This window comes from Sorghum bicolor, chromosome 7 (genome assembly GCF_000003195.3).
Source record: "Sorghum bicolor cultivar BTx623 chromosome 7, Sorghum_bicolor_NCBIv3, whole genome shotgun sequence".
In the NCBI taxonomy this organism is placed as follows: Eukaryota; Viridiplantae; Streptophyta; class Magnoliopsida; order Poales; family Poaceae; genus Sorghum; species Sorghum bicolor.
In genome coordinates, this window is record NC_012876.2 from 60,845,082 (window position 1) to 60,873,042 (window position 27,961).

Sequence of the window (27,961 nt, forward strand, 5' to 3'; positions counted from 1 at the left end):
TTGGGAGTAATAAAAAAAGAGTATGCATCGTTGGATTTTACGAACTATATTTATTAAAAAAGTACACAACATATTTTACGATGATCTAACAAACTATATTTATTAAAAAAGTACACAACATATATTCTATATTCTAATATTTTCCTCATATGTGACATACTACCTCTGTCCTATAATATAGTGTATTCTAGAAATTTTAAGACAAATTAAGAGAGAGCATAAAAAACATCTGTACCCCCATTTTATTTTCTAACCAGACATGATCATCAACGTGATTAGCAAAATAATAACATTTTTGGTACCAACAAAGTATCATTAGATTCTTTGTCAGTTATATTTTTCATAGTGTTCCTATTTTATGACATAAATCTTTATATTTCTTTCTATATTTTTTTGTCAAACTTGAAAATGCTTTGACTCTCCAAGATTTTTTGAAATGACTTATAATTTGGAACGGAGGGAGTACCAATTAAATAAGGCTATGTCTCGGTCCTATTGAATTAGGCCCACCCAACAATTAAAGAAGGGCGACAAGTTCGATTCCATCCCATTTTGTCGATGTTTCATAGATAGAACCATGTAGTAGTCGATGTTTCGTAAAACCAAGTAGTAGTCAAGAGTCACGCTTTGGTTCCGGACTCCGCATAGCTAACTCAGAGACTCGGGGTATGGTTCGTACAAGTGCAACTTGCCCTATGTCCAGTGGCGATCAATTTGTGTTCCTAAGCACAGGTGCTCTGAGTTTATTGTAGGGATTACAAATGGGGACAAAAGAATTTTAAGGATTTGAGGGCAAAGACCACCCGAAGATCATGACTTGACACTCCGCCTGTTCGCTTGTCTGAAAGTATTGTTGGCTGAATTGTTGTGAGATAAAAACATTGCTGTCCACAAATAAGCCATGGTTATTGGCGCCAGTTTTAAACTGGTGGTGGCATTCGGTTGATACAGTGAATGCAGTTCTAAATTTACATCTAGCAACGCAATTCCACACACAAAAGATTAGCAGCCACACGGCCCCTCCAAACGCAAGTAGTCGTACATCAATCCCTGAAACGGGCTCTGGCTCCTGGGCTGCTTCAGGTAGATGGTGTTCACCCCTTGCACAAGCCAAGCACTAGCCACATCGATATTGAACAGCCAGTAGAGACCGTGGATCCCGTGCCTTGCTATCGCGTTCTCCCTGCCGATCAGCCCAGTGGCGAAGTGAGGACGAGCCTTGTCCTGATCGTTGAAGAAAACCTGAGCAAGATGATTCATCATGCAGGAGTAGGTGTTTCAGTGATGACATCTGACGAAAGAAGACAGGAATGCAGATAGGAAATAAAGAGCAAAGTCTTCTTTCTGAAATAACCTGCAGCTCAGCGAGTGCAGAAGACGCGAGAGCCACTCTGAACTTGTAGGTGCTGCTTGGACTGACACTGTCAAGGTTGAACTTTATTTGCCATGTTGTTGGCTGGTAAGTGTTGTCATCAAGTTTTCTGATGTGGAGACCGCCACAGATGTTAGTTCCAGGCAGAAGCAATAATTCATAGCTATGTTTGTTTTCACAAAAGAAACAGGAAAAACATCACCTGTTAACTTGAGCATAGAACCAATCGGTGGTATAGTCACTTTGGCCAACTGTGTATACCAGGTCACTGTTAGGGTATAGTTCAGCATATCGTTCCCAAAGTCCATATTGTCTAAATCTGCAATGGCCAACCAAGAACACAATATGATGAGAACTAATGATGACTTGATGCTTTCAACAAAAAACAAGTCAGCATGTAGCTTTACAGTTTCAGTTTACCTATCTGCAGGATGGTTGATGTACAATCTATTGACATAGTTGGGGTTAGGATCAGGAACATAAAACTCAGCGGCAGATCGATCAGGTACTCCAATCTCCCACATAGTCGGCCCGTCTCTTGGCGGTTCATACACAAGGTCACCCAAATAAATATCATCCCCTGCATAGAGAATATCTCAGGAAAAAAATTAAAAGCTGCAAGAGGAATGCATATGCTAACTGAAGATGCTTACCTGAAGATATGGTCAGTGTAGCATCTAATCTGTAGTCCCCTATAAAACCCGGAACCCACGCATACAGGTTGTACTTCCCAGTTACAATGTTCCTTATGTAGAAGCTCCCATCTACATCTGCTCTACACCAGAATTGGTATCCCTGTAGCAATGCAATATGTGAGAATAAAATTTGTACTCTAATAGTACAATACAACACAACTCATTCTGTGAACAGAAACCGGGAGTGATGTACATGGCATGCTGATTTACCTTGCACTCTCTTTGCCAGGATCCAGCTTCTCCTGGTAGCGCCAAGCCTACATAGGCTCCTGAGGCATAAAGGTCTTGATCATCTATATACCTAATTGACATCGTGGTTAAGAAAAGTCAATGGTTTTATATATATACCAGGGTAATGTAAAATTCCTAAACTTGTTGCTGTGAAGACTGGAAAGTGGTAGTCCTTGACGATACCTGTCTCGGACTAGTAATCTACCAGAGACGCAACCCCTTTGCTCTGTCTTCTGAAAATCCTCTGAAAGTGCAAAACAGTATGGCCAGTTTTCTTTCTCAATCATCATCTGATTACGCGAGGCAAAACAAAAAAGAAAACAAAGTGACTTCCACAGTTTGGTAATACTCATAACATGCAGAATAGATAACTAGGCAGCACTGCAGTAGTTACTCCTTCAGTCCTTTGTAATTGAGAATCTTAGAGTTTTCCCACCCAGTACATTATGAGTGTCCCTATACTGATTCTGAATTTCTGAGTGAAAATAAACCTGTACTATCCTCAAGCGCTTATGTGTCTGAAATATTATCACCTGAACTTTTGCATCTTCCCATAGCATAGTTGGGTCACTTCCATCCCAACTAGAATTAAGATACATGAATACCGGTCCATGGACCTTTTTCCAGTATTCTCCATTCGTAAACTTTGGTGAGAGGTCATCCCCCGCATAATGTGCACTAAGAAACATCTGCAAACATATGAAGGAACACATTCAGAAGAATAAATGTCATATCATCGAATGATCTGAGCGCTGGTTCAGATTCCAGACTCTGTGCATTCCAGATCATGATGATGATTGAACTTACAGCCAGCATAGTGGGGCCAACATGAGAAGTCAAATTTTGCTTCAGGGGTCCTCCTGTCCTGAACTCATCACTCGGAGTGATCTGCCAGAAGCCAATTGGAGGATCGAATGACATCCACCCATGGACATTGTTGTACTGGTCTTCGCAAGAGTACTGGTACTTGTCGTCAACCTTGACAAACATTATCAGCGACGTTCAGATACTTACCATGGATAACCAGCATGTATCATCTTTATCTCTGTCAGGCCATCTTACCTCCCCTCTGAGATCAGGATTTATTGGGTCCACAAGGAGCACAGCCTCAGGGTATGCTAATGGTTGGCCTCGGGGAGGCAATCGGTCGTCAGGCATTGGCATAATTCTCTGCCTGTCGTCAGCCAGTGCCATGTAATGAAACCTGCAATTACACCAATGCATATATGGTTTCAGTGGACAGCAACATTCAGACATTCAGTGAACAAGAAGAAAAACCAGTAACTAGGCTTACTTGTCTTTCCGCAGCTTGAAAGCCACCCTTGTCTCTCCCAAGCCGAAATCAGGCCATCCTTCCTTATGCTCATAGATTCCATAGGTGTAGAACCCGGATGAACCACGGAGAACGATGAACCTGCACAGAAACACTTGCTCTGTTGAACATGCTTTTCTTGGCCTGTTGAAATGAACTGGTGAGATAGCTGGATTCCTATACTTGTGCATCAGTCACCTCTTATCGATGTTCAAGGGGACAGCTTTTCCTTCAAGGGAAGGATCCCAATTCCTGGTGAAGGATACCTCAGCCTGGTTTTCATCTTGGTATATGATGCGGAATTCTGTGCCTTTGATCCTGAATGAGAGTGCTCCATTTCAGATTCATTTGGGATTTTTTTGTCTGAATCAGAAGCAAAATGAAATCATAGGGAGGCAGTAGCCTAGTCTGAACTTTGAATCAGGAGAGCTCTTACACATCAAAGATGCCAGTTTTCTGTCCTGGTGGGTTCCAAACAAGGTCCCAGTACCTGACACGACATGCAGCAATTTGTCAGCTCTGTCACAACAGAAATGTTAATGAAGTGAAGAACATAGAACAGTGTTAACTGTGCCAAAGATCCAACTAGTAGCAATCTCTTGAACTAACCAAAACGAGAGACTGAAAAAGTCATCATAGTAATGAAGAATAAAGTAACCAGAGGACAGGCAGAGGAAGAAGAAAAAAAAAAACAGAAACGGTACCCTCTGTTGTCTTCCTTGTTAAGAATCTCCATGAGATTATCCACACCATTGTAGCGCACGCCGGTGACGATGCCGTCCGGGTTGGACAGCGTCAGCTCAAAGATGCCATTTTTTATCTCGACCTGCGCGTGCAGTTCGCACCCGGCTCAGTATATCCCCATCCACGTGGCAGAACGGCGCGGGTGAGACGTCAACCCCACAACAAGAAAAAAAAAAGCGGGCAGAGACGGGGACTACTCACATATCTGTCGGTGACCTTGACCGTGACGCCGGCGGTGGCGTCGACGGCCGCGCCGGCCGGCGAGGCCGCCCGCGGAGGGCCCATGCAGCAGGCACAGAGGCTCCTACAGCTTCAAACAGAGAGATGCGTACGGCACCACGAGAGATGAGGGCATGTGATGTGAGTGTGTGTATGTGTGTATATATAGAGAGAAACTGGCTGATAAATCTAGGAGCAGTAATGGCGGCATTGCCTAAGCACATGGATGCGATTAGCAGCAACAGGAGCAGGAGTAGTACCTAAGCTTGCCCATGGATGATGGACGGAGCAACCGAGCAAGCCCTTTCGTCTTCCACTAGCTGTTGCTGGGTGCAGTTGGGATGGGCCGGCCGGCGTACGTGGAGGCGGGCGCGTAGACGGGCGGCGGTTATGTTATCTGTTATCCCTTGGTTTGGAAAGCAAGCATGCGAGGAGGAGTGGAGTTGAAGCCAAGGAGGAGGAGGAGATGGAGCGAGGAGGAGGGCGGCAATGGCGTCCGTTCTGGCAGTCCGCTGAATATTGAGGGCGTCCGCGTCTTCAATTCTTGGTGGTTGGTCGGCAGTGCACACCTGTGACTGTGAGTGCTTGCTGTCCGCTGCAGGGATGGCGAAGATCGGAAGTGGCTCGCTGGCTTGTGGCTGCACCGAAAGCCGTTCTAAATGACGCTATTAGCTCCGATCCTGCCTTCAACAGAGCCGTGTTTCATCTGTGAGTACGTACCTAAAGTTAGGCTGATCAAAGTGTCAGTGATGACTCCTACCCTGATTTAGGCCCTGTTTGAATTCATTATATGATATAATAGTTAGGTGGCTAATGTCTCATTACCCGATTTAGTCTAGCGGAATGGTTGTTAACAATTAGCTAGGCTATTATCTATATATGTTTGTATCCAAAGAGAACTATATATTATCAAATAACTATATCTATAGAGATGCAAACAGAACCTTACGATTTTAATTTTAGCATCAACATGCAGTCACTGTTTCCAACCTTAGGCTCTCTTTGACAAGGATTTGACTTCTCCAATAAGGTAAAGCCTGAGAAAAACCATATTTTGACGATTCAGGCTTGTAGTAAAAGAAAGAGAAATAGCTTCATAGTTTCTGGCCGTTCTCATGTATACTCTCTTCATCCTAAACTATAAGTCATTTGAAGAATCTTGAAGAGTCAGAACATCTCAAGTTTGACCAAATTTATATGATAAAAGAATAACATTCATAATATCAACTAAGTATCATTAGATTCTTTATCGATTATATTTTCATGATGTCAAAAATATTTATAATTCTCTCTACAATTTTAGTCAAACTTAAGATTCTTTGACTTTTCAAGATTTTTGGAATGACTTATAATTTAAAATTTATAGAGCTTTTAATTAAATTATTAGTGAAGAAGTTCCAACAAAAATCTTGCCAAAGACAACCTAAAAAGATCTGAACCATTTGAATGAGTGCGTGTCAAAGAAAAGGAATATCTGAATGCGTCGGCCAGTCCTATCCGAAGTTTGGTTTAAGCAGGAAACGAAGAATCTTTTTTCTTTTCTTTTTCGGCAGTTGGATAGATTTGACAATGATTGTTAAGCCCACACTGCGAGGTGTTGTTGGAATTCTTGGTTAAAGTAGTAGTACTGGTAGACTATAGTTGGTGCCCTTGCAAACATCATGATTCAGCAATGACTGGCAATCGATGTTGCCATTGTTAATCAGAATAGTATCAGATGCTAATCCGAGCTCTACACTAATTAAGTATGGCAAGGCAAATCACGGTGGTGGGCGGCCGCCCAGAGCCAGAGAGGCATGGACACGTGGAAGCCGGCAGCTGCCGCGCATAGCGCGTGTCGCCATCGTCTCGTCTCGACGACGGCATCGTGAGGCGAAAAGTTTGGTGAAGAGTGGAGACTCTGGAGGCCGATGCCGATGACAATTGGCAAGGCAATTGGGGAAAGTGTTTTGGCCTCGTCTTCCTGGATCTCGCCGAGATCTCTCTCTCTCTCTCTCTCATCCGCCATGGCCGATCATGCAGAGAGGACGGCAAAGAACAGTCGTCGTCACGCATGTGATCCGTGGAATTTTCTACCTTCTCATGTCATCCCCTGCTGCTCCGGTAGGCAGAGCAGGACAGCTGCCATGCCATGCCATGCTCACGGGCTGTTACTGCCTTGCTAGAGCACCGAGCAAGTACGGTCGATTACTCTGAGTTTTGCAGTAGGATCGAGCGCATGGATTTGTTGATCACTTCCATTTCCATCACAAGAGGAATTCAAGTTACAGTGTATTGGACTGGAGTGGGTGAAAGCAGAAAGCTTCCAGACACAGGACAAGAGGTTGATCGAGCTAGCTAGGCAAAGCAAGGATCGCCTAGGAATTTACAGTAATATAAATACAATATAAGCACACAAGCAGAGCAGTGGAGTGGATCACAAGAGCATAGTAGCGGTATGGTACCTGGGAGCTTACAGTTGCAGAGAGGCTGAGCAGCACGCAAAGCAGGAGTAATGGCAGACACGGGCAAAAAGAGGAACCCAACAAGGATTTTTACAACTGTGACAAGCATCGGACCCCTTTCGATTTGACTTACTTACCCTTGTTAGCTCCGTTTATCTAAGCTTATCAGCCGAATCTATATGTTATTTGAGTATGTTTTTCTCTCATAATAAATCAACGAACAATATTTTTTATCATAATTTTTTAGCTAAGCAAAATGAAGAAATATATAAATAGTAGGAGTATTTTGCAACTAGTACTTCGCTGGGTTACGAAGGTCAGAGTGCTACTTGTTCATTGGATTGAAGTATTGAACTGAAAAGTCAAATTTGAGAGGACGAACAGAACATGGGGTGAGGCCTATTGTTAGCAGCAGCAGCCCCAATGTTTTGAAACTCACTGACCGAAACTATTGCCGACCGTGAAGTCTCCTGATTCAGCAGTTCAGTGCTATGACCACCCAAGTCCCAACCAAAAAGCCTGCGTTGGCCCCCGAGGCTGTCACAGTTCCCAACAGTGTTATCATCTAGGTTAATCGCTAAGGCTGTCTCCAACAGATATGACCCAAATACAAGACGCATTCGCCGATTTGGGTAACGCACAGGAAAAGAATACAGAACTCATAACTCCTCTTCTCCAACAGCAGACGCATCCTCTTCTCTTCCCCCGTGAGCCACGCCCCACACCGCCTCTTCCCTTCTTCTCTCCACCGGTGGGGATGGGACGCCATGGCTGCGAGCCTGCGACATCTCCAAGCGACGATGGGAGCGCCTCCCTCCCCGCCGAGCAGATCTTGGCATCTCGCCATCCTCCCCGCCGAGCTATCAAGCACCGAGGTCGTCGAGCGCCTGCCTATCACCTCCATCTGTGGGCCCGCCTAGTCGCACCCTGCCGGCACCGTGGTCGCGACTCGCCGTCGTCATCTGTGAGCCCGCCTGGCCGCCCCTCGTCGGCACCACGCTCGCGCCTCGCCGTCGTCGTCTGCGGGCCGCTCCGACCAGCCTCCTCGAATCGCACGGAGGCAGGAACCAGTGGCGCGCGGCGAGCCAGATGGCTAGGAGAAGTGGAAGTGGGGGCAGAAGAAAAGGAGGGAGGGAGAGAGGGAGCAGGACCTCGACGGCGTCAGCTTCATCCAGTTTTGCGTCGAGGAGAGAGGCGACTCATTTTTGCCTTCTGGTTCACCCAGGACGCAAAATGGTTTACATGTTTGCCTCTTCTGTTGGAGTGTGTTTCTTTCGGTTAAAACACTGTGGAGAGAGGCGACTCATTTTGCGTTTGCCTCGCCGTTTGCCAAGTCTGTTAGAGACAGTCTAAGAGGAGGTACAATAAGGTCACGCCACTTGGCTAGTTAAGCCAACTTAGCAAAATCTTACGTGGAGGAAAAAAAAGGGGGAGGAGACAACCAGCTGGTCGACGCATCTTGCGCCGAGCTGCAGCACGAGAAATCACGCCGCAGAGCCGATTTAGCGTCGAGCTAGTCGATTAGGAATGTAGGGTGTGAGCCTTTCTCGGTCCCGTGTGCATCTCCTCTCTTCTCCCTCCCGCAGCAATCCACGCCCCCCTTTCCATCTTGTAAAAGAGCGCGCAAAATCCTCTTCGCATGGCCCTAAATCGTTGATTCTAGCTCCGTGGGCGAGACAAATCCTACTCTCCCAAAGTCGAATCGTCTTCTTTTGGGACGATTTAAGGCCTCTCCTCCAACTTGTTCAAAGGATCTGCCATCTCGATCTGATAGCCCTAGCCAAATCGGATGTCTCGTCAGTCAAAGTGAGAGACGGCGCTGCCACCACTACAGACCATGTTTTGTTCTTCAAGCTTTTATGTTTGTGTGTCCTTAGTCTATCTAATGTTGTGAACTTGGTTGTAAGAGCCATTATATATTTACCAGTGAACTATGTTATTGCTTATTTTTGCTTCAGTTGACACCTTGTTTGATTTATTTGTGAGCATGTCCATAGACTTGAGTGTGCCAGCAACACAAGTAGCTACAGAGATGTGTTTAGTGTTGATCACCAAGTCTTAATGACTTAAATGCATGAATATTTTTTATACAGCCAAGCTGTTGTATTACTTGTCTCTTATGTTGTCTCAAGATGATGTGGACTTGGCTTATAGTCAAAGTTATTGGTCTTGCTCTAAACAGTTAGTAATCTTTCGTTTAGAGTTTAGACGGTTTATGGCCTTGCTCTAAACAGTTAGTAATCTTTCGTTTAGAGTTTAGACGGTTCAGGCAACCGACTAAATGGTTAAATGATTTTCACCGTAGCTGTATAGAATTATAGCTTTTATGCATTTTTGAAGTGCAATTAGATACATGAATGTAGTCATACATACATCATTTAAATGGCAACAAAATTTCTCATCCAACTATGAGACATGTATCTATATACTTGCTCAAGTCCACACCTTTTTAGATGTGGGCTTCCATGCTAAGTCATCTCTAAAGAGAAAAATCAACTGTTTTGCACAAATTTTTAGGTGTGAATGTGACAAATTTTTAGGTGTGAACAATGGTGTACAAGTGGTGCATTAGTTAAGGTGTGAACATGAGGTATTAAGTACTAATTTGTGCATCAACTTAAAATTTTTAAGTTTTAAGTGTGAACACGAGGTTTTAAGTTTTAGGTTCTGCCTTTTTAGATGTGGGCTTCTATGCTAAGTCATCTCTAAAGAAAAAATCAACTGTTTTGCACAAATTTTTAGGTGTGAATGTGAAACCATGGGGTCCGTCTTTTAATGTGAGTCACTTATAAAGATCTACTCGTATCAATATGTACAAAAGTAGCAAGTTGTTGTAATGAGAAACTTTCAACAAATTTTAGTCAATTTACTAAAATTTGAAGGAGTGAATTTGAGGTTTCCATTAAGGGTTCAACTTCGATTTGGAGCCCACATATATGTATAGCACACATATTTGCACATAATAGTGATAAAAGCTAGTAGTTGAACTCAAAGCGCACCTCCTTCGTTAACTTGATGTCTTGATCACTGTCCAACGAGTATGAATAAGATTTTAAAGACGGAGAGAAATAAATAATGATGATATGGATTTGGGCGTCGACAGGCACGAATATCACCATATTCTCCCTTGGAGGTACAGTTATAATTTCAAAATTTTGTAAAATTTTATGAATATTCCATATATAATTACTACTTAAAATCACGCGAACCTTAAACTTTCTATTTTGAGCAAGGAATATTTTTAATGGGTTATTAGGTTCGTACATAGATTTGGAGCAGGTGGACAAACGTGGTTGGCACTGGAGTTAGATAATGATGATGACGGAGACTCAGGGTCACACAAAATTAAATTGTCACTATCAATCCGCTATGTTAAACGCCCGCCAAACCAACAATGTTGTTCACAAAGTAACAAAGATACTACCACAGTGGGCCAAATTGGATTCAATTCTGCTACCACGGCCCACTTCTTTTGTACTTCTGTTCGGCCCATCATAAAAACCAGTAGTTTATCGCTCTCGGACTGGGATGGTTCAGGTCTTCAGGAGGAGACGAACATGTTGTTTATAGTTTACCTAGAAACTAACAACTTTTCAAAAAATTTTGTCACATCAAATCTTATAATATATGCATAGAGTATTAAATATAGATAAAAATAAAAATTAATTGTACAGTTTGTCGAATCTTTTAAATTTATTAATTTATGATTGGACAATATTTACTAAATAAAAATTAAAATCCTACACTAGCTGAAACAAAAAAAAATAGGAACTGAACAAGGCCTTATCAAAAAAAAAAAAGAGACACCGAGCAGCCTACCTCGAATCCTCGATCAACGCTTCTTCGAAAGCGCCATCTTCTCGAGCAGATCCGCCAGCCCAGCATGCTCAGGCGACGACGCCGCGGCAGAGACAGCGGCGTCACCTCCACCCACAGACGCCGACTTCAGCGTCGTGGTCAGGCGAGCCATCATGGCGGAGATGCCTCGCTCGCTCGCGCGGTCCTCGTGGACATCGAAGAGCTTGCCGACACATCGCCGGACAAGCTCCCGCCTGCGGCTCCGGTCGCGGCTCTCCTGCCCGGCGCGCAGGTAGTCCGTGGGCACCCGGATGAGGTGCAGCCTCGTGCGCCGCCGCGCCCGGCGCTCGGCGCGGCTGCCTGCTGGCTTCGCCGCCGCCGCCGCCGGCGGCGTGTCTAGGCTCGCCCGGATAGGAGGCGACGACTCGGACACACCGGGCGACGACTTATTATTCGCCACGGCGGCGGCGGCGGCCGTCTCGAGAGTTGCTGTGGCAAATTGTTTGGTTAGGGTTAGAGTAAGGTCGTCGCCATCTGGCGCTACGCCCGGACAGTGGCCGGCGGTGGCAGAAGAAACGGACGCCCCGGCCGCCGCCGCCGCCGCAGCAGCAGCAGCCTGGGGCTGATCGACTTGATTCGGCGCGGCCATCGGCATCCCAAGGAGTCGAGTCGGATTACGATCATCTGGCGATACGACACTTGGCTCGTGGCCACCAACTTTTGGAGAATCCGACGACGACGCGCCGGCCGCCGGCTGGTGGTGGTCGACGTGGTTTGGCGCCGCCATAGGCACCCGAACGGCCGCACTAGCTGACGTACGTTTTGGATATGCAAATGAGAGATGGGAAAGCAGCAGGGTCTTCTCTGGTCCCGGCTATAGTTGGTATAATATGAAGCTCGATCGATCGGCAGTTCGGCACGTAGCGAATATGCAGCGCGATGGATCGGAGAATCCGATACCGCCGGAAGTTAAAGAAATTTGAGAGAGAGAGAGAGAGAGAGAGAGAGAGAAAACGTTGCAGAAAAGGCCCTGTTTATAAGTTATTTCAACTTTCTTTAACTTTTTTTTGAGAGTTAAAATATTTCAAGTTTGATCAAATTCTTATTATAATTTGGAACAAAAGGGGTACTATAGAATACATCCACCTGGTCTCTACTTGCTAATTCAAATGATGCATTGATGAGCTTTAATAAAAAAGCAACATTGTGAAATTTGAACTTGAGCGAGAGAGCAAGACTTTGTATTGATTAAGTGGAATTTTTATGAGGGTAATCAAAGGCTTCATTTGAATTCAGATTACATTTGGAGTCAGTTAGATTATATTATGGCATCCACTGTCTGAATGACTCATCATCTATCCGAATGAATCACCTCTAAATGGAACTGCAATTTCATACTGTTTCTCCATTGTAATTAACATTCTGAACTTCTGAAGGCAATTTGATTTCATGATTTCTCTTTGCCAGTTTCCCAATAGGAATATGCTGGTTCACGGTTCTCTTTTTGCCAGTTTCCCATTGATCATTACTGTCTTGCTAGGTATCTAGCCACCAAGCATTGAACAAGAGAAGCACTCTGAAAAGCAATTTGATTTCTCTTTGCCAGTTTCCCAACGGGCAGGGAAACAGGCATTACTGATAGGCTATGCTGGTTCACAGCACAGGCATGAGGCAACACTATTCGGTTACACAATTGCACCTGCTGCACAGCATGTATAACCCTTTTTTTTTCACCAGACACTCACAACTGATGCTTAGAAGATGGATAAGATCCTAAGATGCTAAGTATCATATTTTGGAAATTCATTTCAGGCGTTCGATATGAAGAATAGCTACTAAAATATAAAACTCAAATGGTACTTAAGACCAATGTTTAACGTGTGTTAACAAGATGACCAAATGTACCTAATCAATTAACTTATATATCAATTATTAATGGTATAACAACATTCTCTCTCCTTAATTATCCGTGTGTAAGCACCTTACATTCTACATGCCCTAAGATGCTTACACAAAAAGGGCATCAAAGAGTTGCTACACAAAAGCAAAACCCATGATACAAGCTATAACAATCCACAAATGTTACAAAAGGGACCATTAAGAAGGCTGCGAGCTAAGCTAGAGTAGATCGGATGTATACGTACATTTACATCGCAAAAAGTATGTACAATCTAGAGGGGCGGGGCAAAATTCGTCAATCACTCAAGCCAAAAATTAGTTTGTGCAAACATCTTTGATGCCGGATACTAGTCTGAAAGAATCTGTTCTAGCTCAGGATCCTCTGGTCCGACCAACACATCGTCGTCCATTTCAGCATCAACAATCTCTCTCTCTGCTGGGTCATCTTCGTCATCGTCAGGTTCGCCCACCTCTTCGTCAGTACGATTAGGAACAACTGGCTCACCAATGCCTTTGCCTTGGTCAGCACCACTATTCAATACTTGATCATCTTGAGATTTGGCTCTGGCTACTGCTTTGCCATCAGTCCTTTCACAGATGCAGGTAGAGGGGTTCTCATGAAATTCTCCCCTCCCTGGCCTCAGCTCTTTGGGCTCTCCCATAAATCCTTTCTGAACCATGTGTACTTTTAAGGAGAATGCATCCCATGACATGTTTCCTCTGTTCAAAAATAAGGGATAGAGCCTTTTGGCATTTGGTCGGATCGTTCTCTTGTGCCCAAAGTATCTCCTGCAGAGGGCAGGAAATATGGTCAGGGCATGTAATAAACCACCAATGACATGGTTATACAAGTAAGAATAGTGAAGCAAGTCAAGCAACGGATACCTTCGTCCAGCCAAAATTTTAGCCATGTTGCCGTTGTTGTTAGCCACAAAAGCATCACTTTCATCACAGACAATGAAATCAAGTGCAGCCATGCGAGAAGAATATTTAGAGAATGGAGCCAGCTCCTCTTTGCTAGATATTGTTTCTTTTGTATGGAGATTGGGGAAGAGAGCTTTAAGAGGTGCCAGAGTCCTTGCACCTCCATATATCTCTCCAGAAGCTACATAGATGTGGACATCCTTTCTGTAGCCCAGGGCTCTCAACATCAGACCCACCTCTTCAGGAGTTAGAGGGCATCTACCTTGCCTTCTTCCCTTCTCTGGGTTAGGCTGAAATACAGAACAGCAGACATTGCATTAGGAAATTCGATCTTGGTTTTCCAAGGCACCTATCATATGATAGCACAATAGCATACATACATGCAAGCCTTTCCACCTCTTCCTTATAGCACCAAGTTCTCTCCTCTCTTTCTCTCCACCACCATAATAGCACCCCGAAAAGGCAAGCATATCAGGTTCGAATCTGACATTGCAAAAGGAATAATGTTTAGGGAAGGGACAAGAATACGAGCTGTAAAGAAAACTTACATGCACTGGGAAAAGGTATTTGTAAGTAGTCATAAAAAATAAAAAATCCTGTAACTTCAGACTAAGATAACTGATCACACATGTACTTCTACCACTACCATACTGGTCCTATTGGCCAAATGATGCTAGGTAGCTATGAATCAAAGGTTATCATTGCACTAGCATTTATTGTGTCCAGGCAATATCATTCTACAGAATACACGTCTGCCTTGATAAGACAAACTGCCAAGTCAGAAGTTCAGGACCCTCCTTAAGTTGTCACTCTGACTTCATGATATGTGCTACACCTACCACAATCCGAAAAGAGGCTGAGGCCAGATTGACACAAGAGGGATATCGACATCCTGCACACCCTAGCTCAGGTGATGAAAGCGCTCCCAATGTTCTAGCTTCTAATCTCTAAATGGGGTTCAAGTCTAATCTGCTTATACAAAGAAAGTAAGAAACTATGTTATTTGCATTAGGCCCATCCTCCTCTCAATTATTAGCAGAAAAAGGAAATGATATATGTGATCTGAAACATGAGAGTATTATATGAGTGCACCTCAAATGAAGAGCAATAAAATACTCGCTCCTCTCCCTCATTCTTTGTATTAGTTTTTCACCCATCTCTTGAATTGGAGCAGTAAATCTCAATGCATGATAGTTGACTCTACATCTCAACTTTTGCAAGTCAGTTTGCAACCTGTTTGCTAATCTATAATCAAACTTTGTCAATCGGATAACCTGCATCAAGTGAAAGAACTGATATCTTAATACTCAAAATTATAGAAAGTAAAAAATATCTAAAATAGCCACAGAAAAAAGCCTCATATATTCGTGGAGTTTAATGAGTAAATATCTCATATATATAGCTCGAGGAATATATACACAAGTGGATAAAATTGGTTAAGTCACAAGATAACAGCATATATAAAACTTATGTATCTTGGTAACAAATTAACAAACGCAGCTACAATACAATGACTTACATGTTTCTTAAGGAGTGCAGGCAACACACGGTTCAAGTAACACCGCTCAGTGCATTTTCGGGGAACACGCATCCTGTGAGGAGCCCGAAGTTTACCTCCTATATGTGGAAGCTCTTTCACAATCTTTACATCCTTTGATAGGGATGAGATGAACCAGTTGGCGTCAAAAATATCCGAAAAATTGCTACAGCAAAAGTTGTATTAAGTACAACCCAAAAGCACTTTAGTCATCTTAGAAACACAAGAAGCCTTAGAAGATTCTGGCATAGAAGTGCTTTGCACTCCAAACTAACCTGGAATCTTTCCAGAAGGATGCTTGGTCTAGTTTGGGAACAACAAGTGTGGCATTTAGAATACGTGCAGCAACAACAGCATCAATTATCTGAAAGTGCACTGCGCATGCTAATTAGGTCTATATAAAGATAACAACAAGCATGGGACCAAAAGGCATATAAGTATTACAATTATCCCTAAAGCATAAAAAATCACTCCTGCAGGCGGGCCTCAAATTTCAAGGGTTCAACATGTTCCCAGGCACTAGTCAGGACTCATGAGGATTGACACTATATACTTCTAGTAAGCAACAGTATGGATATTATAAGCATCAGCACATGATTTCTAGTGTTTATATATATACATTGAGGTTCTAAACTTCCTTTGATTTCAAATATAAGTCCATTTGGACTGGGGCACAAGAATTAAGGTGGATTACAATGACTATATTGCCAATCAATCATTGCTAGAGTTAAGATGGGTGGTAAGTGTATTGCACTGATTAGTGTTCACTTAAGTAGGGGTAGACATGGAAGAATGAAGCAGACAGATGTATTGAAGTTATCATTGACTTACATTTGGTGCATTTAGGACAAGGCTGGATGATGTTATATTTGGGATCGGAAGGAGTATGTTTTAAGTTAAGGACTACATGATCCATAAAAGGATGATCCAAGTTTACACAGTTAATTCTGTATATGGATATGGGCCATTACATATTCACATTGATTGTATGTATCATGCTTTGCCTGGAAAAGAAAACATCGTTCCAAATTATATAAACAAAGGAAAGTTGGCAGACCATATGATACAAAACATTAGCTTCTTTGTAAAATAAATGAATCTAGTGTTAGTTTAGCTAGCCACTTGGCAATATATTTGTTGCATCACTTCAGAGTTTGGATACCCAGCACAGGGAAACATCAGAAAATAATCCTACCATTTGGAGCAGATTTCAGTACAAATTCAAGAGCTTTACAGTTTACTATAATTAGAGGGCAATGAGACCATAAATGTTGTAACACATGTATAACAAGGTTGTAACATGTATAACAAGGTTGTAACATGTATAACAAGGTTGTAACACATGCTTTGTCCTACACACCTATCCATCCATGTGGAAATTATTTATGGGAAAAAAACAATGTAGCACATGCTTACCCCTGTTCTCTGTTGATTCAGGCCTCCACTTGTAACAATCATCAAATAGCGGTCTGGTTGGGTAGTAATATTTGAATCTACACAATTTTGAAACAATAACTACATGTTAAATGAATTAAGAGATACAGTCAAAACTATTTGCAGAAATTCAAAAGCATTAATTACAACTGAACACATAGCATTTGTGGCCTTGTAAAACTGTGGAACAAATAAAATTGTCCTATGCAGCTTCACCAAATTTCAACCAACAGTGGATTTCAAAAAGTTTGCCTACCAAGGAACTTGCTGCTTGAATTGCTGCACCCATAAAATTTGCTAGCAAGCTTTGAACCCCAAAGGTCATCCCTGACGGTCGAACCATTCGTCTACATTTTAAAGAATGTTGTAATGAACTCGTCAATTATAAAAGTAAAACTCAAATTTCACATGCCTTAGGGAAATGCAACCAAATCAATGATGCAGGAGGCAGGAGCTCTGAAGATAAGAGCCGTGCATTTCAAGATAATTTTATGGCAACATAAATAAAATCCAGTTAAGCTTAAACATCTACTAGAGCAAGTAAATTTCAATCGTCTAGAATAAAAATAACAAAATAATAATAATCCAATAGCTTGTCACAATCTAATTTGCCAAAAAATGGAACATGAAGTGGAACCCAATCCATTTACTCTAATTAGAGCAAACATCACCCAAACTGATTAACAAGTCACACTAACAGGAGGTAATTCAGTATTCAGAGTGTTGAACTCACAACTCTACTAATAAACAGGATAAAGACTAGTGATGATCTGCTGTGCTCAGTCTAACCGGAGAAGCGCATAATTACCGGAGCATGAGAAATCTCGCGGCGCTCGGTCTCCTCCATTGCACCGCTGCCGGAGCTGTTCAGCTGCGCGAGCGAGAGCACACACGCATAAAGCAAGTCAAGTTAGATCGAGAAATGTGGAGGAAGAAAAAAAAACAGAGGCGGCTAGGTCACTAGTGCGATGCGATACCAGGGTATGGGGCGGCCGGCGGCGGCGGGAGGAGGCGAGCACGGGGTGGTCGGCGAGCGGCGGCGGGGAGACGTAGAGCAGCGCGACGGCGGCGAGGAGGAAGAGCAGGAGCCCCGCCGCCGGCAGTGCGGCGCGGCGCGGGCACGGGTAGTTGCCGCCGCGCCGCCGCGACTGGACCATGTCCCGCGGCCAGAGGGCGTGCCCCTCAGGGGAGCTGCGAGGGGGCGCCGCTGCGACGGCGCTGGTGAGACGGTCCTGGAGGCGGCGGTGGCGGCATGGGAGGCCCGCCCGCCTCTGGATCAGTGGTTGTTTGAACTCCGGAGGAAAGGGAGGGACGGTAGTACTACACTGCTACAGCACACAGCACAGTACGGCGAGTGTGTCGTCGTTAAACACGGGTTGTCTGCTCGCCCCTTTTCCCATCGGAATTGCAGACAAAAAAAGCATTTTGTTGATATCATATCAACACTGTTTGAGAATAAAAACAAGAACCCTATTCATGATCAAATTATATGCTTTAATAACTAGTAACTTTTATCAGATATGGGGCACATTTTACTGTCTCTTTTAAAAATTAATTATGGTTGAATAGAATTGTTTTGCAATCACTAAAAAATATCTGAACTAATTTTACTGTTTGATTCAAATGGTTCTCCTATTTGCAAAAAGTTTCTCAAAGAGGAACTAAAAAGTGTCTGAAAGATCTGAAAGATATTAAGAAAAATATGACACTTTGACGCGCAACGGCCAACAAAAATAATAAATACAAAGAGATCATTTGGAGTCGGTTCCTTCCTCCAAAAATATGCTGCTCGCCCAAGATTGAAAAACACATTATAGAGGTAGTTAGATGTAGATTTGTCCTGCAATTGATGACTACAATAGCGGTTTGCTGTGGTAACATGATCTGTTCAAACGAACTTTTTTGTTTTTTTTTGTGACTTGCTAGCTTGTATTAAGCTCAGCTGGCCGAGGCCTCAAGTATTACAAGATCATCCACACATGCTGGAGTTACATGCCACCTCTCCAGCCTATGTGTTTCAGAGACCTGCTTGGCTAAAACATGGGTTACTTTATTACAAATTTACAAACTCGATTAACAAAAGAGAAAGAGAAATCTAGTAAGCCTTGGCTAAGCTCCACAATTTCCTTCAGAACAGGGGCAATGACTGAGCGTTGCATTCCTCTCCTTTTCCAGAGCTGGACAACGTCAAGGCAATCAGTCTCCAAGTGTACTCGTTGGAACCCAGCTTGGACTGCCATCTTGATGCCATCACGACACGCCGTAGCTTCTATAGTGCAAACGTCAAGGACCTGCTCATACCAAGTAGCTCGCGCTTTTGCTAAACTTTTTTGTTTAGCTTGGTTGGAGACACCAAACAATGAACTGATATATTTTGTGATATTTTTTCTGCTCAATGTAAGGAAGTTATGCGATAATTTGGATATATGTTTATAATTGTGAAAAATTGCTTATAATTGTGAAAAATTGTGTTCCTCATTACTCTAGATGGCTTTGAAGCCTTCGATATATTCTTGGAGGAGACAACAATGCATGTGGAGTCCACCCCTAAAGTGTGATCCGAGAGAATAAGATGTACGTTCTCCATTCTGAATTATAAATTATTCTAATTTTTTTGAAGAGTTAAAGCATTTTAAGTTTGATCAAAATTATAGAGATATTTATAAAGATTTACAATGCCAAATAGGTACACTATGAAAATATAATTTATGAAGAATCTAAAATACTTATTTGGTACCATAAATATTATTATTTTATTATATAAATTTAGTCAAACATATTTTGACTCTTCGAGAAATTAAAATGACTTATATTTGGGCTGAAGGGAGTATCAGACAAGGGGTGCTATAGGTTTAATTGGTTGGTTACACTAGTCTTAGTCTGTATTGTACTTATGTAGCATAACTCAAACCATTATAAACATAAAACAATGTCTTGATGTTTGGTTATCCTACATGGGTATGCCATGCTTTGATAAAATTGTGTTTGGTTCTTGCATTTTGTTAAATATAGTTAGCTTCATGTTCTAGTTGAGATCTTAATTTTCTAGTAACAACTTTAATGTGCGGTAATACAATCAAAATCTCACTAACTACTACTACATACGAATCAGTTTGCTTTTTAGCACTGTGTTCCTGCATAAAAGCTTATGCAGGCAACTAAGGCCTTGTTTAGTTCCCAAATTTTTTCAAGATTTCTCGTCATATCAGATTTTTGGATGCATGTATAAAATATTAAATATAGATAAAAAATAACTAATTGTATATTTAGCTATAATTTGTGAGACAAATTTTTTGAGCCTAATTAATTCATGGTTGAACAATAATTATCAAGTACAAATAAAAGTGCTACAATAGCTAAACCTAAAAAATCACGACCTAAACAAGGTCTACCCTAGGTTAAAAGTTTTTGGGTACTGTAGCACGTTCATTTATTTTTGGTAATTATTGTCCAACCATAGATTAAAAGCATCTAAAACAGTTTGTTCGGCTTTTCCATCCTTATTTTTATTTTAGCAAAATAAGAAAAAATTCTCTCCAATAGTTTAACATCTTCTCTCCCCATCTTTCCCAACCTCACAAAATTTTATCCGCGTGCATATATATGCGCGGCCTAGGAGGGCACATCTAGAATTTCCCGGGCCGTTTAGTAAGTAGAAAGAAACATAGGGTTCCAAGTTCCAAGTGAGAAAAACATAAAAAGAGAAAGATGTAATGGAAGGGTTTAAATATGTTCAGAAACAAATTTAAAGTTTCTGATACAAAACATAAGACCGGGATGAGAAAAGTAATATATTTTTTCCTCATACTAATTTAGGAGTTGACAAACACCATACTTTAGAGAACAAAATATGAGAATCTCTTAGAGATACTTAACTAGACTCAAAAGATTCGTCTCGCAGACAAATTATGTAATTAGTTATTTATATTTATATTTAATGTTCCATACATACACAACAAAATTTGATATGATGAGGAATCTTAAAAAGTTTTTAGATTTAACAGACCATATTGCACAACCTGGACAACTACAGAAGAATTTTCGGTCATGGTTCACTTATTAATTCAAAGAACTAGGATTGCCTAGCTGTTACCCGGGCGTTGGAAATAAAACTCACATTTTTTTCTAAGTTGAGGAATGCACACATGTGATGGCCTATTTGAGCCATTAAACACATTTTTTGGGCATGGACCGACTATAGGAACATGTAACTCGCAAAGAAGATGGGCAACTACTGTCAACCAAAGAAGAAAAAATTGAATACAGAACATATTACATAAAATAAATTATTCCTGCTAATCTGAGTGGTTTTACCAAATTCAGTTCAATTCTACCTGCAAAGGACGAAATTTCGAATGCAAAACAAAAGTTTTTTTTAACTAATCCTGGTAATCTGAATTTCTGAATGGTTTTACAAATTCAGTCCAACTCCACCTCATCATACAACGCAAGACCTTTTTATGGACACTTTTCAAATATACAACATCCTACAAATCAAGTAAGCAACAATATTTCAGACAGATGGACAACGGTTATTAACATACAGATCAGATCTTCACAGCCAAGTTTCTAGCAACTAAACACCAAATCCTAGCGAACAAAATTTGAAGATACAGGAAAGGAAACTGCTGACAGTCTCAACTGTGCTGTACTATCTCCAACTGAAGCTAGATCTGGTTTTTTGCGACCATTGCTGGCTTTAATAATTGGGCCGAAGACCTTATGTCAGCCAGGATGATTTCTGCATCAATCTTGTTATCGATATTTCTGCCATTGCTACAACAGTAAAATGAATCATCACATAAATGCTTGTGAAGAGGGTACAGAATGGCAAGGCAAAGTTACACGGCTTCAAATATGAACAAACAAGCCTGCAGGTTGCAGGGAGAGAACAGTTTATTAGGACATGAGGTAAACTCGGTAATAATAAGGACAAGATAAAGGAAATGAGGAATCATATTTTACGCCTTACAATTCAAAAAAAGATAGACGAGCAAGATTTATTTTCTCTGCAAGTAGGGCTTCACTGATTCCAAGACAACCTGACCATCAGAGAACCTCATGAATGTTTAGAACATGTAGGCAAAGTTCCACAAGGTAATAAATGATGCAAGCACATACCCTTCCATCATACGACAAAGAAGCGAATAATGATGGATCATGGGAGCTCCATGCAATACCTACAATTTTAATTAACCCTGTGATTCCTTGTCAAAGTTCTAATTGATAAGTGAAGTATGAAGGTTGGAGGATACCATAGATGCTGTCTTCGTAGTCGGTATATGAGTTGAGTAATGGTTCTTCTTGCCTATTCGGTGAACCAGAAGGGCTGTGGAAAATGACCAGGCATCAATATCCCAAATTTAAACAAAATGATATAACAAACACACACCAAAAAAGAAAACACAGACCTATCAGATTCAGAATCGTCACTGCTAACTTTAGCCAACCATAAATTTACAGTTGAATCTGTTCCAGCACTCTACAAAAGATTCAATGTCATCAGTACAGAATAAAACCAATATCATAAATTTACAGTTGAATCTGTTCCAGCACTCGACAAAAGATTCAATGTCATCAGTACAGAATAAAACCAATATATCATTACTTTAACCCCACAAAAAAGTTGCATGTGAGGGGAGGAGTGAGACGGACCAGAAGCAACTCGTCATACTCAGGATTGTGCCGAACAGCCCATGTCCTGTAAAAATAATGAGACCATAAAATCCTGGATATTTGCTAGATATAAGAAAGACAAAACAGGTCTGTGTAATCACACATGTTAGTGACCGAAGCATTTCTAGAAATCTAACTCTGAAAAGGATGAAGTTGCTCTTGTTCGATGGAAATGTTAGTGACCGAAGCATTTCTAGAAATCTAAATCTGAAAAGGATGAAGTTGCTCTTGTTCGATGGAAGGTAAATGTCAAACCGTACACATTCACAGCATATATGCAAACAGAACAGATTGAAAACATTTAAAGATTGCAGCGAAAGATTCTAGTTTGAGTATATTTTTACACAGTACATACCAATGTGAGTGCCCAGGGAGATCTTTTAGAGGATGCTTAAGCATTCTGAGATCCCACAAGCGAATTCCAAATTCGTCTTCTGCTGTTGCCTGAAGTGTATAATCGATTACTAATCAGAAGCAAATATTTTATTTGGGCACAGGAGTATAAGTTGATAACAATTCAATAATGAACCAGTAATAGCTGTCCTTGTTACTGAACTTGAACACGGGTGTCCAATTAGGCAGACTCTATGAAATTGGATTGGGACTTATCTAGATTAAATTAATGCAATTATGAACCAATAAAAAATGAATTTGTTGGTAAAACACAATCAAGAGTTCTAATCAGTTATTTAATAATAACACAGCAACAACTCATGTCATACCCCAGTGTGGACATGATGCTTAACTACTGAAGCAAGAAAAAATATACAAAATCCACAAACAAAATATAACAAAATAAAGTTGAAATGTAACCAAGAAACAGAAGGTAATACAAAGCTGTTGTCTTCAGTGTTACTACAGAAAGCTAATTCATAAGAATATTCATTTTATGTAAATATATATGAAGTATTGCTTGATATGGGAAACAAGAAAGTGTCGAACTTACGATAATGTTTTGCTTCTTGGGGTTATAATCCACGTCCCGTATATGTGCATGTTCAATTGCAGTTGATTTTCTGAGAATGGTACATTTAAAGATAAATATAACTACAACATTTCAATAACCGAACTACAGATAAAAACATAGTAAATAGTAGAAGGTCAAGATAAAGTATTAACTCCATAGAACGTAGATCCCACAACTGAAGTGACGAATCAGATATTGCAGCAACTGAATTATGATTGTGTGGATCCCAAGCTCCACCACGTAAATTTGGAAGCATGTCAGCTGATCCTTGTGAGATCACCTGTAATGTATGAATTCAAATTAACACCATTGTGAGGTATGAAGTATATAAACAGATGGTCTGTAGGTTCTTGACATTTCATAATCTGGTACTTAAGTTAATGTTTGAAAACAGAGAAAGTATTTTGCAAGTATGCTGATGATATATTGATGAACAGAAGGATGATGGCACACCTTAGCTGATTTATTTGACGTGTCTATGCTCCAAAGAAAAATATTTCGGTCATCAATGCTAATTAGTTTATCATGCTTTCCAAGTGGCCACCAGATCACACTGCAAACCAGCTTAGAGGTGTCAAGAACCATGAATAAAGATGACACACATATCACAAGCAGCTTTTAAGAATATGAAACAAGTGAGACTAGTTTAAAAGATTTATATCGAAATAACTATAGAAGTTGAAATAAAACATTCTCATCTATTATGTCCTTCACGAGCACTGTGGGAAATAATCCTTGTATTGCTTAATTGGTGCTCATAATGTGAAACACGTGCAGCATGCTAGATAGGAAAGAATTCATTGCATCTTTCTTAGTAACTATACTCTTATCTCAATGTTCATGTGTAGCGAACAAGTGATGTAGTCACAAAAATGAGGCCAAAATAATATAACTACAAATAAACACCATGCGGTTCAGGAAGGAACATTAACCCCACATTTGCATTTCAGCCACCAAAGTTGGACACATAAGTCTGAAATTCAAAGCATAGGAAGAATCTATCTAGTACAGTAAGTAGATCAAACATCACTAGAGCAACCAAAAATCAACAGAAACAGGAGTGCACCGTCTAATCTTGCCCCTATGCCCACTAAGCTCAAAGAGCTGGTCAAGTTGCGGTGAGTTTGATTGCCCATTGACCTCTGGCATCTTCCAAACTGACGCACCATAGCCCTCACCTGGCATTCACATCACGAAATTTTCAAATTACAAGAAAATCACACACTACAGATTTGCAAATTGCAATGCTCACGAACAGAGAGGCAACTTTTCCGTTCTTTACCAGACGTGTAGACTGTGGAGAAGATCCTGTGATCGAAGGGGCATGATTTGAGGTCCCAGATCTCGTCGGGGTGGTAGAAGAGGCCATCGCACACCAGCTCGCCCTCCGCCGGCGAAAGCCGGATCAGGTGCACCTACTTGGACGCACGCAGAGGATTCGAGATCCAAATCAAATCTCACCCCATTTCCCCTGACAGAAAAAGTACTAGGAGTACTCGAATCGCAATCCCACCAGGCGCGACGCGCGGCGAGACACGCACCTCGTTCTCCTCCTTGAGGCTGAGGGTGCCGGCGAGGAAGGTGGTCGAGCCGGCGTCCGCGCGCACGTCGGCGATACACCGCGCCTGCAAGTGCAGAGAGAGAGGAGGAAGGGGTTAAGACAGGTCGCTCAAGAAGGTTCCAGAAAGCGCCGTGCCGCTGCTGCTTTGCTTGCCTGGTACTTGAGGCCGCCATAGACGATGCCGCTGGATCCGCCCTGCATTCTCGCGCGCGCTTCGGATCCGCGCGGCGACGCCGCTGATCGCTCGCTCCGAGACGGGAAGAGACCGCGCGGAGCAGGCAGCCGCCTTCCACACTACTTTAGACGAAGAAAGAATACGCTTTGGCAGAGTGAAAGCGTATTTCTTAGGAAATACGTGTTCAGAGAGGAGCTGGCGCAATGGCAGAGGAAGACGAAGCGGATGGTGACGTGGAGGAGGAAGCGGATGACGGGACGGCTGTGGACGTGGCGCAACGGGCATCGGCTGGTCCGCATCCCCTCTCCACCACTCCTCCCCACCCCAAAAGCATCGCGGCGGGCCACGCCACGTCGCCACCAGCCGCCCCTTGCCCACCGCCATGGCGTCGACCAGCCTCGCCGCGCTGCCATCGCAGCTCGCTTCCCCGGGCCGCCTGCGCCGCCGCGCCGCTCTCTCCTCTGCTAGCCGCTCGAATCTCCTCCTCCACCGCGCAACCAAAGGTACCCCCGCCATTTTGCTTCCCGTTCCCGAGAGCCGCCTGCGAGTCGTGCGCTGCCTCCCGGGTAACAGAGTGCGTGTTTGCTTCTGCAGGTGGATCGCGATGCAGGCTGGCGGTGACCTGCAACGCGCAGGCGGTGGCGCCGACCAGCATTGCGCAGGGGACGCCCGTCCGACCGACGAGCATACTGGTGGTGGGCGCCACGGGGACGCTGGGGCGGCAGGTGGTCAGGAGGGCGCTGGACGAGGGCTACGACGTCAGGTGCCTCGTCAGGCCGCGCCCGGCGCCCGCAGATTTCCTCCGGGACTGGGGCGCCACTGTCGTCAATGTACGGTTACCTTGGGTTGCCATTGCTACTACACTATTCAATCTGTGCAATTGTACCTGTTTTCGCTGTTGGTGGTAATTTTGTGTGCTTTGCATTCGAACTGATTAGGCCGACCTCAGCAAGCCGGAGACCATACCTGCGACACTTGTTGGTATTCACACAGTCATTGACTGTGCGACAGGACGGCCAGAAGAGCCCATCCGGACGGTATGCTACGGCCATTTCAGTGAATACAGTAACAAATTATTGTACTTCTCTGTTGTCCTGAATATTATTCTTGCATTAATATGTTTTTGCTGGTTGTTACTCAAGCTAATTCTATTGCTCTTAGTAGTGAAGAATTTCATCTGGCTGCATTTTTTGTTGTCGTAAGGATGGCGTGCTCTTGTATTGTACAAACATATATGCCATGGATCACTTGATTAGACTTGCTGATGGTTATTCCATTTAGGTAGATTGGGAAGGAAAAGTTGCTCTAATACAGTGTGCAAAGGCTATGGGAATTCAAAAGTATGTGTTCTATTCCATCCACAACTGTGACAAGCATCCTGAGGTTCCCTTGATGGAAATCAAGTATTGCACTGAGAAGTTCATTCAGGACAGTGGTCTGGATTATATCATCATCCGTTTGTGTGGTTTCATGCAGGTAGATTTGATCCTCTCCGTGTGATTCTGAGTCTTTGGCTAGAAAACGCTTTCTTACTGTCAATGATCCTAGTGAAGTACAATGATGATAGGTTACAAAAGGCAGTTCCTTGTTAGTGGAACTATACTATTAAAAGATCAAGTGGCGACATGACCTCGAGTTGATACATCGTGCCATTGTCATATTTGCTTGTTATATCCAGAAATAAATTCCTGTCTAACATTGGTTGCAATAGGGCCTTATTGGGCAATATGCTGTGCCTATACTAGAAGAGAAGTCTGTCTGGGGAACTGATGCTCCAACTCGGATTGCTTACATGGATACTCAGGTCTATATTTCCTCCTTGTCCATTTGAAAATGGGATCACCAATCTCTTTTTGGACCTCTCCACACCTTTCCTTTGACACATTCTGGTTAAATTATAGGACGTAGCTCGACTAACGTTTATAGCTATGCGGAACGAGAAGGCCAACAGGAAACTCATGACTTTTGCTGGCCCACGAGCTTGGACAACTCAAGAGGTATTAAACTGCACACTGTCGTTTTGAAGGAAATTAATTACATAGTATGTCCAGAAAAGTTTTGAACAATAAATCTATCTTCATATATTATTAAGTTTGTATCACTGTTGTCTTTCAAACTGTTATACAGTTCATTTTGTTTGTGATGCTAGATATTGTAAATGATGCTTCTCAGAATTATGTTTATTGTTTGTACTTCATCTTTTTTTTTCTTTATTTTGCCTCTCCAGGTGATTACTTTGTGTGAGAGATTAGCTGGGCAAGATGCCAATGTAACCACTGTCCCTGTTGCAGTCTTGAGATTTACTCGTCAGTTGACACGGTTCTTCCAATGGACAAATGATGTGGCTGACAGACTGGCATTTTCAGAGGTTATCATGTTGTCCTTTCTGTTCAGTCTACATGTGTCCATGTAATGGTAACCTGTACCATAGCTTGTGAAAACTAATAGAACATTTCTTTAAACCAGGTGCTCTCAAGTGACACAGTTTTCTCTGCTCCAATGAATGAGACCTACCAGCTTCTCGGGGTGGATGGAAATGACATCCTCAGCTTAGAGAAATATTTACAAGATTATTTTACCAACATATTGAAGAAGTTAAAGGATCTGAAGGCACAATCCAAGCAAACCGACATATTCTTTTGATAAGAAGTATTTCTGTGACCTGGGGACATATTTTACAGATCTGTGCCTCAAATGACAGATGAGTGAGCACAATTTTTTTCCTGTATATTTGCATTTTTGCATGTGCAAGAATGCTCTGTGCTATTAGATGATGTGTATAGAATCTTAACATTTTGAGCTATCAAAGTTCTGAAGTTTGTGCAAAACAGCATAGAGTCTATGGTTTCATGTCAACTTAAATTATTCAACAAAGGTATCTGTAGGCTCTGGTGGATGATTATATGCATTCTTTTCATGACTGTATATTAGTGTGTTCAAATTTATGCACATTTGTGGTATGTTCAATGCAAA

At 42.2% G+C, this 27,961-nt stretch overlaps 5 protein-coding genes across 8 annotated transcripts; 1 reads left to right on the plus strand and 4 right to left on the minus strand.

Moving 5' to 3' along the window:
- Positions 886–7,091, minus strand: LOC8057831 (probable rhamnogalacturonate lyase B). Its single transcript, XM_002445666.2, has 18 exons — positions 7,018–7,091; positions 5,523–5,610; positions 4,834–5,279; positions 4,556–4,664; positions 4,315–4,436; positions 4,047–4,100; positions 3,809–3,928; positions 3,593–3,712; positions 3,361–3,502; positions 3,106–3,276; positions 2,832–2,987; positions 2,482–2,588; positions 2,278–2,368; positions 2,026–2,167; positions 1,793–1,952; positions 1,575–1,691; positions 1,355–1,481; positions 886–1,242 (listed from the first exon to the last, which is right to left on the minus strand). The coding sequence occupies exons 3-18, from the start codon at positions 4,845–4,847 to the stop codon at positions 1,003–1,005; spliced, it is 1,992 nt and encodes a 663-aa protein (XP_002445711.1). The 5' UTR covers positions 4,848–5,279; positions 5,523–5,610; positions 7,018–7,091; the 3' UTR covers positions 886–1,002.
- LOC110437145 lies at positions 10,211–12,103 on the minus strand. Its single transcript, XM_021465456.1, has 2 exons — positions 10,837–12,103; positions 10,211–10,592 (listed from the first exon to the last, which is right to left on the minus strand). The coding sequence occupies exon 1, from the start codon at positions 11,600–11,602 to the stop codon at positions 10,850–10,852; it is 753 nt and encodes a 250-aa protein (XP_021321131.1). The 5' UTR covers positions 11,603–12,103; the 3' UTR covers positions 10,211–10,592; positions 10,837–10,849.
- Positions 12,716–17,965, minus strand: LOC8058011 (uncharacterized protein At1g04910). Of its 2 annotated transcripts, XM_002445667.2 has the most exons (10): positions 17,587–17,965; positions 17,418–17,480; positions 16,866–16,956; positions 16,592–16,668; positions 15,451–15,539; positions 15,158–15,341; positions 14,731–14,912; positions 14,019–14,121; positions 13,600–13,928; positions 12,716–13,503 (listed from the first exon to the last, which is right to left on the minus strand). In XM_002445667.2, the coding sequence occupies exons 1-10, from the start codon at positions 17,764–17,766 to the stop codon at positions 13,062–13,064; spliced, it is 1,740 nt and encodes a 579-aa protein (XP_002445712.1). In that variant the 5' UTR covers positions 17,767–17,965; the 3' UTR covers positions 12,716–13,061. The 2 variants fall into 2 exon arrangements, with proteins under 2 accessions (XP_002445712.1, XP_021319906.1); XM_021464231.1 differs by lacking the exons at positions 16,866–16,956; positions 17,587–17,965 and having other exon boundaries at positions 15,451–15,550.
- On the minus strand, positions 20,959–25,118 carry LOC8058012 (WD repeat-containing protein DWA2). 3 transcript variants are annotated; one of them, XM_021465854.1, is made up of 14 exons: positions 24,967–25,118; positions 24,794–24,877; positions 24,535–24,667; positions 24,319–24,430; positions 23,706–23,805; positions 23,405–23,532; positions 23,232–23,301; positions 22,641–22,729; positions 22,265–22,310; positions 22,021–22,091; positions 21,865–21,938; positions 21,731–21,789; positions 21,582–21,651; positions 20,959–21,385 (listed from the first exon to the last, which is right to left on the minus strand). In XM_021465854.1, the coding sequence occupies exons 1-13, from the start codon at positions 25,012–25,014 to the stop codon at positions 21,610–21,612; spliced, it is 1,056 nt and encodes a 351-aa protein (XP_021321529.1). In that variant the 5' UTR covers positions 25,015–25,118; the 3' UTR covers positions 20,959–21,385; positions 21,582–21,609. The 3 variants fall into 3 exon arrangements, with proteins under 3 accessions (XP_021321529.1, XP_021321528.1, XP_002445713.1); XM_021465853.1 differs by having other exon boundaries at positions 20,959–21,458; XM_002445668.2 differs by having other exon boundaries at positions 20,966–21,480.
- LOC8058013 (uncharacterized protein ycf39) lies at positions 25,322–27,913 on the plus strand. The gene is made up of 8 exons (XM_002444561.2): positions 25,322–25,491; positions 25,583–25,818; positions 25,927–26,025; positions 26,270–26,464; positions 26,700–26,792; positions 26,890–26,985; positions 27,216–27,356; positions 27,455–27,913. Exons 1-8 carry the CDS (start codon positions 25,371–25,373, stop codon positions 27,629–27,631), a joined length of 1,158 nt encoding a protein of 385 aa, XP_002444606.1. The 5' UTR covers positions 25,322–25,370; the 3' UTR covers positions 27,632–27,913.